The sequence below is a fragment of the Strix uralensis genome, chromosome 1, assembly GCF_047716275.1.
Source record: "Strix uralensis isolate ZFMK-TIS-50842 chromosome 1, bStrUra1, whole genome shotgun sequence".
Classification (NCBI taxonomy): Eukaryota; Metazoa; Chordata; class Aves; order Strigiformes; family Strigidae; genus Strix; species Strix uralensis.
This window is the reverse complement of record NC_133972.1, coordinates 36,506,681-36,525,852: the sequence shown is the minus strand read 5'-3', so window position 1 is coordinate 36,525,852 and position 19,172 is coordinate 36,506,681. Positions and strand designations below refer to the sequence as shown.

The 19,172-nt window shown below is 39.8% G+C and overlaps 1 protein-coding gene across 3 annotated transcripts in view; it reads right to left on the bottom strand.

Moving 5' to 3' along the window:
- The window catches only part of RAPGEF5 (Rap guanine nucleotide exchange factor 5), a 164,736-nt gene that overhangs the window by 8,172 nt on the left and 137,392 nt on the right, over positions 1–19,172 (bottom strand). For all 3 annotated transcript variants that reach the window (XM_074862961.1, XM_074862953.1, XM_074862946.1), the window contains exons 18-24: positions 17,264–17,361; positions 15,363–15,485; positions 13,979–14,157; positions 10,627–10,717; positions 7,916–7,966; positions 6,735–6,822; positions 3,362–3,426 (exon numbers count right to left, since the gene is read on the bottom strand). In XM_074862961.1, the coding sequence (XP_074719062.1) occupies positions 3,362–3,426; positions 6,735–6,822; positions 7,916–7,966; positions 10,627–10,717; positions 13,979–14,157; positions 15,363–15,485; positions 17,264–17,361 (695 nt within the window). The remainder of the gene's footprint in view (positions 1–3,361; positions 3,427–6,734; positions 6,823–7,915; positions 7,967–10,626; positions 10,718–13,978; positions 14,158–15,362; positions 15,486–17,263; positions 17,362–19,172) is intronic.

Sequence of the window (19,172 nt, the reverse complement as noted above, 5' to 3'; positions counted from 1 at the left end):
TGAAATCCTGCAGTCTCTTGTGCTGATGTACTTGCACTGATTATAACGAAGTTCTAATGAGATGATCTAGATTTCATGATCAATAGTACAAGTACTGGGAACGACAACTTCCACCAGTGCTGCAGCTGTGATGCCCTGTGCATTTGACTTTCAGAAGAGAGACTCCACTATTACACACACTCTCATTCTTTGCTGTTTCTCCTTTGTAGTCAGTAGTGTGGGGGTCCATCCCAACACTTGCTTCTGAAGGTGAAGCTCTGGTAACAGAAGAACCTCCTTCTGTAACGCTCTCTTAAAGCAGAATCCCAAATCTCCTGACTTTAGTAACGTAATTAGGCATTTCTCTCTGTCTGTTTTTCAACTTTCTGGGATCCAACTGTAACACTGAAAATCAGCCAATTCATCGGCAAAGCAAATACTATTTCCTGACTGTTTAAACAGGTGTTAGTGTGATGAGTAACACACATTTCTTGTGGCTTTTCAGGCTAACAACTACCTAGGATCATTAACACTCTAACTGAGGACAGCAAAAACTCAGGCTTAGGGAGTTGCACAGATATTTGGGGGGTGGGGGTTGAGAATCTTCAGCTGCATGTACACAGTCTTTTACAGCTGAATGTGCTAGGTAAGAAGGTGTTATTTAAAACGGTAACGCCCATTGACTTGTATTAGTTTGCTGGGATGTGGCTAAGACCAGCCATTGCTAAAATATTGGTGATGGTTGACTGGAGAAAAAAACCTGAAGAAGCCACGTTTCAGTGAAGCAGCCCAGTAAATACGATGGAAATATCTTGAGATGCAACAGTATAAGACCATATTTTCATTTATTCCTTCAGATTTAGTTGAGGAAGTGGGTATGGTACTAAATATCAATCTAACACTATTCTAGACCAGAGTTTATCCAACATGGAGTTAAATAAACCACTGCGATCCTTTGAACTGTTGCTAAAACTAGGTAACGTTCCTGAGACAAAAGATCATTTCATTTTGTTCTCTTTGCAAATTCCCTTCTTTATATTTTGAATTAACTTTGTCTTCACTGCAACCATGTCATGTCAAATCAAATTCAGTTACAGTAAGATTGTTGAGGCCATGATGGTCAAAGAATATAAAAGAAGAAGGGATTGTAGGGAGAGAGAATTATCTTTTACTAAACCAACTGATATAGCTGGGAGAAACAATGGTTCAGACTGACAAGTCCTCCCTCAAGTGAGATGTTTAATGCAGAAATGAAATATTTCAAAATACTGATCCAAATGAAGCCATGAGAAACCATCTTTGCTTTGAAATTCCTAAGCAGAAATTCTATGCGTTTATGACACTGAGTAAGTTCCTTCCCCAAAGCAGTAATCTGCTATGGTAGAACAATTCTTTTCTTCTTTTTCTCCAACAGCAAATTAGCAGGTGAGGTTCAGTGGCTTGATCCAAACCAAGCAGGACTCAATGTCAATCCTAATTTTTCTCAGCAGAGGCCAGAAAGTGCTCAGCACAGTATAGAGCACCAAGGAAGATGTTCTTCCTTGAGACAAAGCCCCTATAATTAGAAAAGAAACATGAACTGATGTATACGTGATCATGTGTGATGCACCTTGTTAGTATGTTCATGCCCACTGACTAAATACCTTAGCATCCAAATGAACCAATGTAATACATGTACTGCCTGAGTTTCCACTATACTCATATTGAAATCTCTCCTAAGCACCCACTTCCTAAGCTTGCACTATTGCCTGCATTCATATGTACACAGGTCTCCGTGAGACAGCACATTCCTGAGGGCATGATCTGACTAATAATTTGGAGGAAGTGTCAGTTTGAACAACCCTCACCCCAGCACCATCACCTCAGACTCTCCCCTCCCCCCCCCATTTAAAATGCCCATTATCCATTTGCATGGAAAAGGTGAAATCCTGGTTCACTGAAGTCAATTAGCAAAGCTCCCACTGCCTCTGGAGACACAACGGTGACAGAAAAGATAGGAAATCTTACCCAGCAAGCCCAACATACATTAAATATATACATGATTAAACAACAAACAAACAAACTAACAAGCTCTGGCTAAGACTGGAACAAGAATCAGATCCTACATATTCACTAAATAAATATATGGGCCAGTGGGGGGATTTTAGTAACAATTACTGTGCATCAAGAGCTAGTTTAATTTACATGTTAATTGGATGTACTTCCAAGAGGCAATGAAGAAGAACATGCTAATGAGTTTTATGCAAACACCTAAAGGTCAAACAGTTAATGGACTTGGGACAAGAAAACCTTTCATCAAATGCAAATCAGTGTTCTTGTAAACTCTGCAACAAGAAAAGGTAGAGAAATCAAATAGAAAACACAAAAAGAGGAGCTCAGGTTCAAAAGTCAAAGTCTACATCTGCTTGCAAGTTGAAAGACAACATACATTATGATAGGATGTGAAAATAAGTTCAACATCTGGTTCACCAATAACTCCATGGTTGCATGTTCATTCTCAAACAAGTATAAACCCATGGAGAAAATAGTTGGGAACAATTCACCAGGCACAGCCATCTGAACTAACAGTCCCGTGGCACATCTAGAGCAACTGGAAAGAACATTTTGCTTTCTTGATCAAATGTTCCAGGCCAACAAAAAACCCAAATGTTTCTCCACTCCACCACTGTTCAGATATATATAAACTGTGGCTTTCAGTGCTACAAAAATGTTATCAACAAAGAAATATGTAAATCAGATAACTCAAACCTCTATCAGTAATATCATGCCAGAGTAGATGTCATATCTAGAGTAGATGTGGCCAAAGATACAGTGTCAGTGAGTGCCCTTCTACAGTGGTATTTACTTTAAGTATTTAGTTTAATTCAGATTTTAGTCATTATTTTCTTCATCATCTAACCTAGAACAAAAATTTTGCTTTCATTTCAGATCCCTGGAATTAGCAAACCAGTGGCAAGTGATATACTAGAGAAACCTTTTCTTTAGTGCCTTGAGAAAAAAAAATAAACATAATTCAGAGGAAGCTGAAGCAGGAGAAATAGTCTACAAGGTGGTGCAAAGGCATAGATCTCACTGGGGAAAAAAAAAAAAAAAAAAAAAAGAGTAGACTGTGTGGCAGTGATGCTGGCCACCACTGGCTTAGCCATTTTACAAAGAAGTGGGGGAAGGAGTGAGAAGAGAGAGGAGCAGAGGAAAGGGGCAGGGGAGATAGACTGTTGGCTGGTTTATCCTGCTTGCTCTTTTTAGCCCTGTTTATTTCTTCCTGCTCATTTCTTCTTGACTAAGCCAGAAGAAAACCTTTTTGTCTTACAAGGTAAGGAAGGGAAAGGGAAGAAGAAAACGTGAATCTCTTTCAAAAACAGGAAGGACAAAATTAACTTACCAGCTTTTCAAAATTAACAAGGTTATCCAGAAAAGTTTTATTTCCTTCATGGATGAATGTTACATCTGAAAAAAATAAAGGAAAAATAATTATTTTTCAGAGCTTCGTTGTTTAAAACAAAGAAATAAAATGACTAAACAGCAACAAAAAGAAAAAAAGAGGAAAATATCCCATTAAGGATTGACACAATACCTTATAACAGTGGAACAAAAGCCTGGTATAATGATGACATGCAGAGATTATTAGATAACACCACTATGTACACATCATTGTAACAAGAGAATTTTCAAGTGGAAGATTTCTTACCAAACTAAACTAAATTTCTTAGATTTCTTACTAAACCTGGTCTGTGTTACTTCTGGGGTGCATATCATACAGAGGATGGCTGGGAGCAGGCAGGGGCATCCAGAGGGATGGCCCTGCATGGCATGCCTGCTCTCCACACCCTGCGGCACCGATCTGACCACGCTGCCCCTGGCTGTGTCTGGGCTGCGGCTGGCCAGTTGCTGAGCCCAGAGCTCCATGGGGGCAAAGCTATCAGATGCTGGAGTTGACTCTGATACCCCTTCTTCTCTCTCTGTGGGACACAATGACTCTAACATCCTCTCCAGAGACACAGGCTACAGCAATGGCCAGCTGGGGAGATTAAACAGAAGCCACCAAACTGAAGTTCAAAGCCTTGAAATAAGCATTATGGTTAGGGAAAAAACATTTTTACACAGTGTTGCTGGAGAGAATTTATAAAGGCAACAAAAAGGTCAGTGAGAGGAAAAGGAAAAGGTCTATATTTGGCTCCAGGAAGGGAGCGGAACACAGTGTAATGAACTGGAGCAGAGGGAATATCACGTGAAACAAATTTGCTAACTTAAGATTACAATTATAACAGTAGTTTGAGGTCATTTTCTCCATTTTTCTAATGCATATTATGACACAAAGTGTGACCTATCTCAGACATGAAGCATCAAGGACATGGATAGATTCCCAGAGGGGGCTGAAGCTCTGACTCTGATTGTGCACCCTCCAGGTTACTGAAAATACTAGCAGGAGCACAACCACCATGTCCCCTATCAGCTCTCTCCTGGATCTGTGGGTACCCAGTATACCAGGAGGAGATAGCACCATTGTAACAAGAAAGGACTCCTATACCATTCCTTCTTAAAAATCACAGCTGTGTCTGCCAGCAGGCAAACGGCAACATTGGCAGAGGTGCCAACCCCCAACCCCCCAGTCTAACTGTGCATCTCAGCATTTCTCCTGTGCTCATCTCTAGGACTCCCTCTGATGACCACTTGGTCTCCCTAGTTTCATGGGATTTTAGGACTGGGAACCTGCAGCTGATGCTGGGGGATGCTTTGTCACCCCACCACCTTCATCCTCCCCCAAAACAGCCAACCTGATTTACTTCCTCTTGTTTCAAAGACTTGTTCTGTGCCTGAGGGGCATTTTGTAATTGCTTAGAAAAGAAATGTTAATGGCTTCACATACTGGTGGAAACCCAGGGCTGGGAGGCATTAGGCAGAGCTCTGTGTGAGGGGTGATGGAGAACTCCCGCACCCCCAGGGCAGCTGGGCTGGGGGCTGCCTCCCGGCGACGGCCACAGCCACGCTGAGCAAGTGCAGATGCCATCAGCACCTCCCTGCCCCTGCAGAGGATCCTTAAAATCCAGGGGAAAGGAGGGAGAGAGCCCCCCATACCTCCTCTGCTGGGCTGCTTTGGGGCATTCTGGGAAAGGGACGGGAAAAGGACACGGCTTCAGGACACAGGCATTACTTGTCTCTGTATCAATGCACTTAAAAACTGTCAGTCACGTCTAATAGAGAACTTCTACTGGAAGCAGAAATTTCCACACAGCTTTTTAAGTCAATGACAGCAACGTGTATATCTCTGAGGGTGGAAGGAACAGAAATTTGCTTTGCAGCCAACAACTAAGAGTCTAGATAAATTCAGCGGAGCAGAAAATTGCATCCGAGCTAGGTTGTAAGGGTATATCACAGTATTTTATTACACATTTGAAAAATCTGCCTGATTTTCAGAAGTTGTATCTGTGTGCTGTAAGAGAGCTCTGTATTTAATTAACTTTAAAAGAATACTCTAAAGTTATTTTTCATAATTAAAGTTTATTAATGATTTCAGTTTTTCTAGAAACTACTTCTGTTTCTCTTATGCTGAAATACTGTAATTTGTTGCATTACTAATGATTTCTATGCTATCCATGCTTATTTTATTGGTCTTGGAAATAGTGTTAATACAAACATGCCTGACATGAAGTCCTACATACTGTACAATACTTTGGTAATTACCAACCGTGGTAACATCTCCTTATGGATCACTGTATTGAAGAAAATTACTGTAATAATGTGCAAAGTCTCCTTGCTATCTCCAATACATTTTTGAGACATGAATGCTGCTTACGCACATGTTTTTACACACTATATTGCAGTGCTGTGCAAACATCATTGCTACAAGTTACTTGTTTATGTTTGCTGCCTTTGTTTGGAGGCAAGACATACTTGAGAACACTTAAAAAATATTGATTTTGAAGCCCTGATAATCATATCCATCTGAATTAATGCAAACTCCTTTGATGCATGCAAAGAGAGGAAGTGCCTGATGGCTCCCGAACTGTCACCAACTGATCTGGAGAACCATCTTCAAACATTTTAAACTCTCAGCAGCAGCAGGCTGGAATAAACAGCCTAAAGAGAACACTTTCAGAATACAGGAATAATCAAATGAATTTGCCATGTTCAAAGACAAGGCAATTAATAATTAATGACTCGAAGACAACGGAATATTTGAAATACCTGTCACTTAATTAGCTGCCCAGTTCTCTGCATTGAGCAAGTAGTTGTATTTTATCTTAACAGATTTTTTAAAATAATTTTTTTAATAGCAAGATTTTATTTATCTCTTTCAGACCTACAAGAGACTTGAAAATCCCTTTCTCTCAGGATAGACAGACAGGTTCTGCCTTCGGGGTGACACCAGGTAGGCTCACCCCGGCAAGGCAGGACAAGCATCTCTGAACAGCAGCATGGCTGAGGCCACCTGTGTGGATGCTCCCAGCACAGCTGGGCAGCCCTGCTCCCGGGCTTGCAAGGTCTCACTTCTCTATGGAAAAGGATGTGGCCAAAGCATCGGCACACTGCTCTATTCATGCCTGATGGGAAGGTACTGAAGTCTGAAAACCTGTGCGAAAATTCCATCTTCCCCCTATCTTAAAAGGCAGCTGTTTATTACCCAGACCAACTGCTATCTTGTAGATACTACTACAACTGCCACATAATTATCATAAGGCCACGTGAAGGAAAAGCCAGCTTACACTTATTTTAATTAACCACAATGAAGAAGAGCAGCCAAGCTTTAACGTTACCTTTCAGAAGTAAGGGCATGAAGGGAATTTTCGGAGATTTCATTTTCTTGAATGCATCTCTGTAAGCTTTATGATTCAGAGAAGGATCCTACAAAACAATTTAGGTAATAGAGAGAAAAATCAATAGGCTATAAAAAGAGCAATTCTAAATCCATTATAGGCTTATGATCTGAACATGATTTAGACATAAAAGGTTTCTTCAGGAAACAAGGCAGATAAAGGTTTTCTAAGCTAGGTGACTTACTAAACTGAACAGGAAACGTAAACAGTGAAAGGAACAAAAGCAATTACGTTCCTCTAGATGAAGCAGTGCTAAAATGGGAGTAAGCTGCAGAATAGATTCACTGGGACTGCTCTGTAATTTCCCCACAAACTTCTATTAGCAAAATCCCTTCATCTTACAATCTGGCACAAAATGTATCCCAGAATGTATTGTTGATTAATTTCTTCTTTAAAAAGCCAACCCACCAAACAACAAAAAAATCCCCACAAAAACTGCTCTCGGATCAATACAGCATATTGAAGATTTTCAAAGAAAATAAGAGAGTATGTTTCAGTGGTGTTGTGTAAGTAATTCAAAAAGTCATCTCAATTTCCCATATAAATGAATGTTTCTGTATACCAGCTCACACACAATCTTGAAAACACATTAATTTATAAAGGACTCCAAGTACAGAAGCGTGACAGCCGTTAAAGGCTGGATCTCATGTTCCCTGCGCCAGGCAGTGATCTCACCATGCACCCGCTTCCATGACAGCCAGAGGAAACACTTGTTTATTCAGCTTTGATAATGCTGACAAAGACCCTTAGCCTCAGATTTTGATTTTTTTTTTTTTTTTTAAACTTCAGCTGTCCTCCTCTTCTCCTGATCCATGGCACGTTGCTTTGGATAAAGGCTGATTAACCACCAGAGCAAAAGAACAGCTTCCAAATTGATGCTAGGGAACCAACACTACATTCACCTCTCTGCCCTTTGTCCAGCTGTCAGGAATACAGCCTTTTTCCTTTTGTGTTTGGAGACCACCTCTGAGCTCTAGAGAGCTGCGTGGCCTTCAGCAAATCACAGATCTGACATGACAAGTTCCAGCTCCAGATAATAACAAGCAGCCTCCAAATAAACTAGGAAGAAGGAAATCAGGTAAAGACAAGCAATGCCATTCTGCTGCCAACACCGTACTTACCGTCAAACTTTCAAGTTCAGTGAAAAGTTTCTTGAACTTCCCAGGAATTTTCTGAAGTGGAGAAAACAGGAAAAAAAGGTAAATTTGATTAAAAAAAACCCCAAACACACATAGGCAGAAAAATGCTGAGACATTTTTTCCCAGAGGACTGCCATGTGTGGAGCATCTGCTCTAAGTACCAATGGGCCACTTTCTTGGACAGTTAACCTCTGCCCCTCAGCTCCAAGAGCCCTAATTACAGACCACGTTCAGTGCGATGCCAGTGAGGCACCAGACCCTGCAGCCCACCTCAGGGACCTGCATCCTTCTTTTATGGGAACTGCTTGTTAGCAGCTGTTTTTATTTTCTTCCCTAGCTTCCATGTCTGCTGCATTTACCTTAATATCCATATCAAGTTAGAAGCAGTAACACAGGCTGAGAATTCAGATACTGTGATTGCATCCAGGTTAAATCATTTGTTGCAATCAATCTTCCCCTAAAACATGGGTTCTAGAAATGAACAGGTGTAACACTCAGTGCTGTTTGATACACCACCCCAGGGCTGACCAGTGGTACTACTGGCACCTGTTGGTGCCAGAGAAAGAGAACCTTCCTTAAAAAACACCTTCCAAGGGAGCCTAAGCACAAACTAACTTCTTGCCCCATATGATAACACCCACTCTGCCCCATAAGCATCCGCTTCCTTTTATCTCTAAGATGCTTTAATAGATTCACCTCATTATACTCAAAGCAATTGTACTTCAGTTTGAATGTTGCTGCTGGTATTTCAGACTTGAAGAATGGTGTGTGGACCTTAAAGCCTGTCTGCTTTTTCCAACCATACTAGTTAGTCTAGTGAAAGATATTCCCTCTTAATACAAATCCTGTCTTGTCTTTGGCCCTAGACCCTGACAGCCACAGTGACACTACCAAGAGAAAAGAGATTTAGAACAATTAAGATTAAGTGGATGTGCTGTGTGCTGAAAATGCTAAAATAACTGAACATGGAACTGCAATTGTATATGTTTAGTATCTTCAATCAGGGAAAGTTAGGGTTTTTAAAACACAGCATACTGTAGAAAAAAAAAGTAGAAGAATATGCTTAGGAGTATACTACTTGTTTAAGAATTCGAGTGCAGAGCCAATATAATTTAGTGTCTAAACGGTTGCTTAAATTTAGGTGGTTTCATTTACATGTGTAAGTAATTATAATTAATTTATAAACATTGCTCTACTTTCTAGAAGTCACATTACTAATGCAAATAACCTTCTGCTTTTGAAACTTCCCATGCAGTAAAGTTTTATAAATAAAAATATATGCACGTGACTTCATAAATATTTTACACACAGAAACGTGACATTTACAACAGTACATATGCAGATGCACTCCTTGTTCCGACAAGTAATATATTCTGCTTTTCCTGAGAGAAGTCCACCAGCAGCACATGATCTCCGGAGGTCTCACTACACAGCAGAGTTCTGTGTGTTTCTGTGTGGGAGAGATCTACCTCATTGCCACCGGATGCCTTTGATGCAATACCTCATCCCTTCCACTCTCCTACCAAAGCCCAGAGAAATGGGATGAAGGCAACACCTAAGAGCAGGCAAGGGCAAATGTTCCCTAGAGGGACATTTTAGAAACAGGAGAGACAAGGGGTTTCTGTATTGTTATCCTCAGGTATGTAATTTTCTCCAGAATTTTTATTTTACCTTTATTTAAAGTTAGCTCCTCCTTGCCTATCTCAGTCCCTGTAAACTTCTCTCCACAGAAGCAGTCACTGCCCTTGCTTCTCTCTGTGCCAAAGCCACTGACATATGCAGTGATGTTTCCATCTGCATGATTTCAGCTAAGAGGGAAGACTTTGCTCTGGACAGTGTTAGATCGGTTTGTAAGTCTCTGATGGCTGTTTGGTTTCAGCTGTTGGTGCTCAAGAGTATCTTCATGGCAGGAGATCACAGCCATTCTGTCACTTTGTATTACAGATTGATATTTTTTGAGTACTGCCTGCTTGTGGTGTTGGGGACATGGGGGAGGGATAAGGCTTCACCCCATCACACTAAAGTACTCCTTCCGCAATTTTTGGTTCATCAGCAGATATAGTAAGCTTGCAGATACTACTACTCAATAATTTACTTGGATGGAAAAACAAATCCACAAAATAAACACAGATCCCAGTGGGATCCTCCTCTAAACATCCCATGCTCTGTCTAGCAACTGGTAGCTTCCTTAGCAGATAATCACTGTTCTCCAGTGTGCTCCTTACTCATGGCCTATTTCCTAACTTTGTAGTCAAGATGAGCAGCTGCAAAAGAGCTGATAAAGAAGAATTAAAGAGGGTTTATTTCTACTTTGCAATTTTTTTTAATTGAATAATTCCATAATAAGTTATTGCTTGTTTGAAGCCACCTGTATAAGACTTTCTGTTCTGACAACTACTTAAAATTCTAGGATAATTTACCTGATTTCTTTTTTTTTTTTTTTTTTTTTTAAAGAGGGTAAGGTCTCCTTGGTTTGTTCTTATTTAAAAGCTCTGGAAGGACATATTTATTTTATTTGAATAGCTGTGTTTCTAAAGTTTCAAGTCACAGAGAAGTTTCTCTACCAACACTCATTCCATGTTTGATTTCAGCATGAAAAACCAGTAATTAGAAAGAAAAGGTAATTCAACAGTATACAACCTTTGTGAGAAATGGTTTTGACAGGGTCTAAAAGATACAAAGATGTATCTTACCTCCCAAGTCTGAGACAGCCGGCTGACAGATGCAGTGTTGAGACCCATAACAATAGCAAAGAACGAATTCAGATTTCTTTGGGCTTTACAGCTGTGGAATAAAAATATGAACACTGTATTCTGATTTTTTTGTACTCAGATAAATGGAATGCACAGGTATCCTAGGTTACTGAGTCCCATTTCAACCCTCAGCACTAACGTACAATCGTCTTTCACATAATGAACTCATTAAATATCCTCTCATGACCACCTGCAGTCTAGGTGATGGGGTGTCTAAGAATTTTTTAGCAAATGTTCCACTGTCTCATCACCACTGTTGTTGGCAGATTATTTTTTCCCTTTGCTGTCAGAAGTAATTTTCCCTTTTCAATGTTCAAGTTACTCTCAAGCTGTCCTTTACCATAGAGAATAATTCCTTGACCTCTATTCTGTCGTATTGTACATATTTTCATCCCCTTTTTCATCTTTTCTGTAAATTGTACAACATTGGTTCCTTCAATTTCTCTTTGTGGTCCTGCAATCTACTTTTCCTTCATTGAATTCTTTGCAATTTATTTTAACTTTTCTCTCATGTGTTTCCTTCTTACCAAGGAGATGTAGTGAGACAGTGGGGAGGGAAGGAGAAACATAATTACTGTTTAGGCTCTAAGTTCTTACACCTTTCTCCTACGCAAGTATAAAACAAATATGAAATTATTTATTTGGAACAGCATCACACTTTGTCCTTGCCCTTAATTTGTCATCTATTATCACCCAAGGACCTCTGTCACAGTACTGTTCTTTACAATCTTGCATTTATTTCTTCAGTTAAGTATTAGCATTCCCCAACTGAATTACTTCGCATCTATCTTAAATTAAATCTTATCCTATTGCTGTTTGCACATGCCACTAGACTTCTTAGCTCATTTTTTTCTATCCTCCAATGCATTTGCAATCCCTCATCATTTTTATTGTCTGAAAATCTGATTAACATTCAATTTACATATCCCTATAAATTAGTTGCAGTTAGCACTGTTTCCAATACAGGTCCCTACGGAATTTGCTTGATACCTCTATTCTTTGACATTTTACTACATAAGATCAGACCCTGCTTATTTCTAGTCCATTAGAAAATTGGAAATCCTGAAATATTAAGTCCTTTTCAAACAAAAAGATTCCCCTTTCTCTTGCAGGTTCTATAAACCACTATAAACATACCTATGTGTGTGTGTGAGAGAGTGAGAATCCTCTTTTAATATAATTTTAAGTACGAATGAATCCACTGCATTCACTGGGATTTATCATAAGGGAAAAGTATGTGCTGAGGCCTTAGACTAGAAACACGCCAGCGCTTGTTACAAGTTTTATAAAGCTTTTACTCATCGCTGTGTACCACCTTGAGATGGTATATTTCTCACTTCAGCTGACTTAAAAGTTAATCCTAACTTTGTTGCTTAGACTCCTTTTATCATTAGAGTTAGGCAGCTCCCAAAGGTAACTAATTCCAAAACAAGAAAGATGTCTAGCACAGCCTAGATAAGCAGTCTATTGGATGTGCCCATTTCTCACAAAGAACTGCATATAGAAGGTGCATCTTTTACAGTCAGCCACTACTTGGGAAGCAAGAGAGCTGCTGTTGTAATCCATTTATTCTAACCCTACGCTGTCCTATTTCTCTAAGTCCTCAACATGTTCAGTTCTAACAACACACTAATTCATTTTCTCTATCAAATCACTTGTTTTCTATTTTAGACTAGCTCATCAACAGAAGTGTAGGTATCTGTGTTTCAAAAACTCTGTCTCTCTTTTATGTATTGATACACTTGTGTAAAAGCCTTCCTTCTTCAGGTGTTCCTCAACAGTGAAGCACACAAGCGTTGGACATGAGATCTTAGTCCAGGTGCTTTGATGACAAGCTGAAAGTCAAGAGACACAGATTCCTGGCTGAATCTGGGAGCAGAGATAGGGAGCAGCCAGAGCTGCTCATGGCTCCCTGCCTCTCTGCCTTCTATCAGGCCTGCTTGGCTTGTGCCTCATGATGAGAGTCCTTTACTTAGCACACAGTCCTTCCACCATAATTATTCCTATTTCATCAACTCTTCCAGAATTGATGATATATGATGTCTTCTTTTAGAAAGCTGTCTTTCTGATTAAAAGAAGATCCCGAGCAAACTACACACTCACTTATTTGTGTATCCGTTATTTAACCACGTACATGCTATGATGATGGGTGCTTCCACAGTGCACTGGGAGAGCCTGTCTATTGTTTACTGAGAACTGTATTTGTCTCCACAACTCTGGCTTTTCACTTAACAGAGATGAAATTAATTCAAATAGAGCAACATTTCAGTTTGGTGACAAATATATCCCTACTCATGTGGAACAGAGATGAAACTTTTCCTGGAATGCAAATTAATGCTACTGTGGTGCAAGCCATGCACACAGATCAGCCATTTTTTTATGTAATTGGACCAAACTTGGCCATCAATACAGAAGAAAATGAATGTGTTACTGGATACCATACAACTTGCAAACTAAATTAAATCACATTTATGAGTTACACTAGATTAGATTAGAAGAATTCATTTCAGCAAAGGCACTGCTTCAGCAGAGAACAGTCCTTTCTATGTAAGTGCCTTGCAAATTAAATCAACCCTGTCGATGAAGGGAACAAATTATACATTTTCCATGAACATGCATATTCAAATACTGCAGAAGACCAACAAGTAGAGAGGAGAGGAGAATGGTTGCACATATTTAAATTGCGCCATTTCCTTGGTTACTAAAATAAGAGTGATTACAGAGAAAAGAACTCTCTGTGTATAGTATATATCTGTATTCTGTTCCAAGAAATAAATGCCAGCACTATTTAGTAATAGACCATTAAATCTAATTGATGAAGCATCCCACCTCCAATAAACAGACAAGCACTCCAGTGAGGATTACATAGGGCAACAGCTTACTGCAGCTAGTTTCCTCTTTAGAGGTAGGACCTTCAAGATTATAACAGAGTTTTTTGGGTTTTTGTAGTCTTTGGTGAATAACTGTGCTAATGCTCAAAGAATTTGTAAGACAGTCCTCAGGTTACCTCTGCTAAGAAAGGAGGTATCTCTGCAGCATCAGGCATTTTGCAGTTGATGCTGCAGATACAGCAGCTAAGCTGCTGGGGAAGATGTGAGCAGCATATACTGTACTACATCTAGTTTTGGCCAGTGTTTTCTGTTGTTATTTATGAACCGTTTCATCTAGGCATGCTTACTACACTATTAAAACATAGGATGACATTAGTTTTCTTTCTTTGCTTTTGCACCTACTTCTCCCCAAATAAAGCATGTGAATTCAAGGACTTTTTGTTACAACTTTATCAACTTACTGGGCAGCAATCTTGATGAACTTTTTGACTAGCTGTACACGTTTGCAGAGCTGGCTGCAAAGGAGTATCTCGGTGGCAACCCAAAGCTGGACCTCGTTGCATCTTTGAAGCAGAAGACTGAGATTCTCAGTGTTTTCAGCACTGCCCTGTCTGCTGAATGTGAAGTATATAAGCTCTTGCTGGAAGACATTGGCAACGTTATTAGGGATATAAAAACAATTTAAATGTAAATGAATTATGAATTATTTAGAAGTATGTTTTTGAAACAAGACCTGGTTACAAATGGTTATGTTTTCATTATCCATAAGCCAATCACAAATGATTGAGGGTCAGGTTTGGCTTAGCAAAGTCTAGAGGCTTATTACAGTAGGCAGGTGGACTGGAAATCCTGCAAGACATGCTTTTCTTGTGAGATTTCCTGCAGTTCCACTTCTGGCTACAGCCAGGTACAGGACATAAACAATGTATATCTTTCTGTATTTTATCACTTCTGATCCAGTATGAAAAACCAACTGTATCACACCATTTCAGAATCTGAAAAATTTCCATTCAAACTTCTTCCTAAAAATGGCCAAGTTTTCATCAACAGAGGTGTGGGTCTTGATTTCTGTACATAAAAACCCACTTGGCCAGCTCTAGATTTCAAGTGTCTAGCCTGAATAAAAGAACCTGAAATGAAAGATCAAGGAAAGCGTCTGACGAGAAGCAAGGGAATTTCCCATTTATTTTCTCAGAAAGCCAACACGCTTTTCAGTGAATGATATTTTTAAGTGACATTTTGTACTGTTAACTGTGTATTTTACTCAGCAGCTCACAACAGAACCTATCAAAGTCATTTAAACAACCCAATGGGCACTGAAGTGGGCCATTATCTCGTTTTATAAAGCCTGCCCAGTATTTTTTATCTCACTGAAACCTAACAAGAACAGTAATGTGACCATCTAAATTGCTGAAATAGTGAATTCTTTTGTGGTTGAAGTGATATCAAGGAAACCTATTTGTGGAATCCTATATTTATTGGAACATTATCAAGTGCAAAGGACAATTTGCATATATAACATATTCACACAGAGAGTTTTTTGAGAATAATCCTGCTCTTCTACTCTCTTGAGGCAAATCTCAATAAAACCCATCAGGTATACAGGGAACATATGAGATGCCCCAGCACAGGGAAGTTACAAACCTTTGACAAATTTTTTCAGTTATCAAGGATTGCAACACATCTCTTGGACCTGATTCAATGCCACGACTACTGAGAGCTGCCAAATCATGCTGTCATGATGGTGAACTGAGCATCAAGGAATACTGATGCTCCAAAATGCATCATAATGGCACAGTGCTGCATGAGAGTAATATACCTGGAAGTGGACATAGTGCTTCTTACCTCATGAATGGCATTGAAAAGGCTCCAGTCAAAGTTTGTTAGTTCTAAGGCAAGATCCCAGGTGTTGATTCCCAAAATTCTCACCGACCTTTGCTGCAACTCCTCATTTTCAGCAAATGGGTTCTAAATCAATAGCCAAGAGCAAAAAAATCCTCAGCAAATGCCAAAAGTTCTGCAATGAAACAACTACTGGACCAAGGTACCAAACAGAGCTAAGTAATCTTCTCTAAGTGCATTCTGAGGGTTTTTTCCCCCCCACTAATCAGAATGAAGGAGTTACAGCCTATTTAATAAATAGCTTGAAACAGGAAATGGGTCAATAGGATCAATGACTCTATGGGACTTGGCCTTCTCCCTCTCTCTCTCTTTCTCTAAACCTTGAATATAAAACACTGACCAAGCAGACAGCATAATGAAAATAAAATCCCTGAAACCATCAGAAAAATTAATCTAAATTAAGACGCCAGGAAATTTTTGTATTATAAGATAAAAGAATCATTCTGCAAACACACCAGATTTAGAATAAATACACACAACGTGCCCACCAATCCACCTTGACATATAACATAAATCCTTACATTTGATGATTAATCTACTCTAAACGTAGTCACCAACAAACAGTAAAATACTGTGGGTCCTGATTCATAAAAGTTACTCAGCATATTACTGTGGAGTGCACTGGTACTGCTGGCATTAAGGGTCATTTGACATTTCCATTATTAGCTTGGATTTCCAAAGGTTTGCATTTCTCTTGGGTTTTTTTACTTCATCAGTCTGAAACTTGGCACATGAACCATCTGCCAAGATGAAAGATTATTCTTATCAGTTAAGCCATTACTTTGGTGTTATATTTCTGACAGTTACAGCAAGTTTTGCGATTTTTATTGTGTAACTAATGAAACTAGATTGGCTGTCACCTGTCTGCACTGGAAATCTTCCCTTAATATTCACATTTTTAGAGGTGGCTAGAATGCCACAGATAATAGGGGTGACAGATTACAATGATAGTGGCGTGTCAGCTCTTCAGGGCACACTGATCCAACAAAATGTAAATAGACATCTCTCATCCCTAGGATGAATGCACAGATGCTAGCAGCACTGACAACACGTAGAAGTCAGTTGCCATGTCCCTGCGCTTTCCTTGAAACAACTGCATAATTATCAGAAAACTACTGAAAGAGTAATCTTTTGAGTGCCTGACTGTTCCTGCCTCACTGAGGTTTTGGGAAATCATGGGTGGAGAGAGTTTGCAATCCCAGTTTGAGGACAGAGGGAATGAGAGATCTGCTGCCCTTTGACCCGCTCCCCTCCTCAGCACTAGCAAGAGGATGGAGAGACAGACAGACAGACGGAAGGAAGGGGACAGGACATACTGCCAGTGATATATGCCAGCCACAGACTGACCACGCGGCTGCCACAACACTGGGGTCCCACTGATGCCCAGTAATTTTGGTAGAACTCACACGACATCTATTTCTACATGTACTAATTCCATGGAGTTTGTCTATCACCTTGTATGATTATGTACCAGCCACTTTATGTGTACAGAGGCACAGTGGGGGTGGGGGGTGGGGGGAGAAGTTATGCAGACCTGAATAATCCTCATCCCATCCAGATCTGTACGAGCGCAAGTCAGCTTTTCCACGCTGATGTGGATCGAACAATTTAAGCTGTACAGAAGCTTTGGTCTATTTGAAATTGATAAACAAATTTTATTACTGTTCAGTCAAATGCTGTTAATGCAAGATAATTTTTTTTTCAGGTATAGAGCAGCTCAGCAAGACTTACTAAGGAAGCAAAAAATAAATTCTGTATTGAAAAAGCCCTCTGAGACGAACATTAAGGTCTTGATCTGGAGTCAAACAAATAAAAAGTGGGAAGTATACAATACAGATCCTTACCAAAGAATCAGTCAGATCTTTTCGGTAGACAAACATACGACTTGATGACTCAAAAGACTTTGAGATAGCCAAGTCATTTGGTTGTAGTTCCTGTTTTTCTGTAAAAATAGAAGACAAAAGCACAAAAGCTTCAGAAAAGGAGTAAAAGCTGTATATAAATGAGAAAAACATTACAAATATATTTGTAACGCCACATCAACTTCTTAGAATGTAACTAAATATCAAATCCAGTCCCTATGGGGACCATCATCTCCACACTGTTCAGGCACAATAAAGACAAGATGTCTCTGATGCTGGACTAGAGCACAAAAACTTCCAGCATCTGCTTCCAACCTGGACTTCAAATAGGATAGAACAGAAAGAAACCCTTAAATCATCTAGTCTAACCCCCTAAGCATTACAGAACATTTCATTTCAACTCAGTGTATCTACTATAAATGTAGTGACTTTTGTTAGGGCAAAGTGTCTCTGCCTCCAGAGACTGAGCTGTTGTGTGTCACTGGCAGACAAGAGCAGAGATGGAGATGTCATCAGTAGCCACAGACATTCAACAGAAGAAGAAGTTTAAAGGATCCCAACACCATGAAATGCACCTCATGGAACAGAGCTGAAGAGTCCTTTATAATACAGTATTTACAGAAATACCTCTAGACCTAAAGTAATTAATTTAGAAAACATCTGAGTAAAAGAGCAGGACACACCAAACTGGTAGCAAAGAGAAAGGACTTTTTTTTTTTCTTCTTCTTCACTCCAGAGTATTGGTTCAGCTCTGAGCAACCTTAGATGCACCAGAGAAAGGTGTGGGGAAAAATAAAGCAAAACCCAGAACACAGCTATTAAAGTGCCCTAGGAAAACCGTCTCTTCCTGCAAGCTCCAAGTAATCTTCTGGAGACCTGACACATGAGATTTGATTACAGCAACTGTATTACACAGACCCAAAAGCACTACAGGCATGTTGACAGCTACCCTGGACTTTTCATTGCCCATGAGGAAGGAGTAGGACCAGGAGGAGTCTGAGTGCCAAACATCATTTCAGACTGTTTTCCCTTATCCACGCTCATGCTGATACCAAGATACATTTATGTTGAACTACAGTATGTTTTTTCAAGGCAATTTTCAATAAAAAGAAGTTGTTTGGTCATTTCAGGAGTACAATAAAAACACGTTCTCCAATGCTCATACTGCTGCCCTCCAAGTGGACGCACACAACAGTTCAGAGTCATGCAAATAGCAAAAAAACAAAGAAAAAAGAAGCATGGCAGGCTGGTGTTTGTAAGAACAAAGATACTGAAATTGTGGTATCTCCAATTAATTCAGGCAACGTGACTAAATAAAATTTTAGGGGTTACAATGGTCATGTACAAATGACAGTCTTATTGTACCTCCATTTTAATTATTGTTTCTTATTGAACAGCCAAGTGGCAACCACCTCTATTCTGTGGCTTTCCTGGGAACCAATGTGGTCTAAAGATAATAGTGTGTTTCATTATTTATGAATTGCTGGTTTCCTTTAGCTAAGTCGGCAGTTAGCACCAGATTTATTGCTATCAGAGCAAAACTTGTCCTGCTCTTGAACAGGAGCGCAAGACCTGAAAAACAGCAGCAGCACAGTGATTTTGCAGCGCTGTAAAATGCACTGGAGGCAAGTTTGGGCACACACAAGGGTAAAAAGAACATGCCTGCAAATGATGTAGCCAGCTGGCCAGGACACCTATGTGTAATGCTCCCATGTGGCTGCTCCATGCCCAGGCTCTCAATAGCCGGAGCAGGGCACCATCTCCCTGCCACCCACACCGGTGGCCTGAAAAGAAATGGTTATTTAATTGAGCTTGGCGTGGGGGAGAAAAATGTGACCTTCCACTTCTGAATCAAGTACATAAACAGAACAAGACAGCATTTGTGTATATT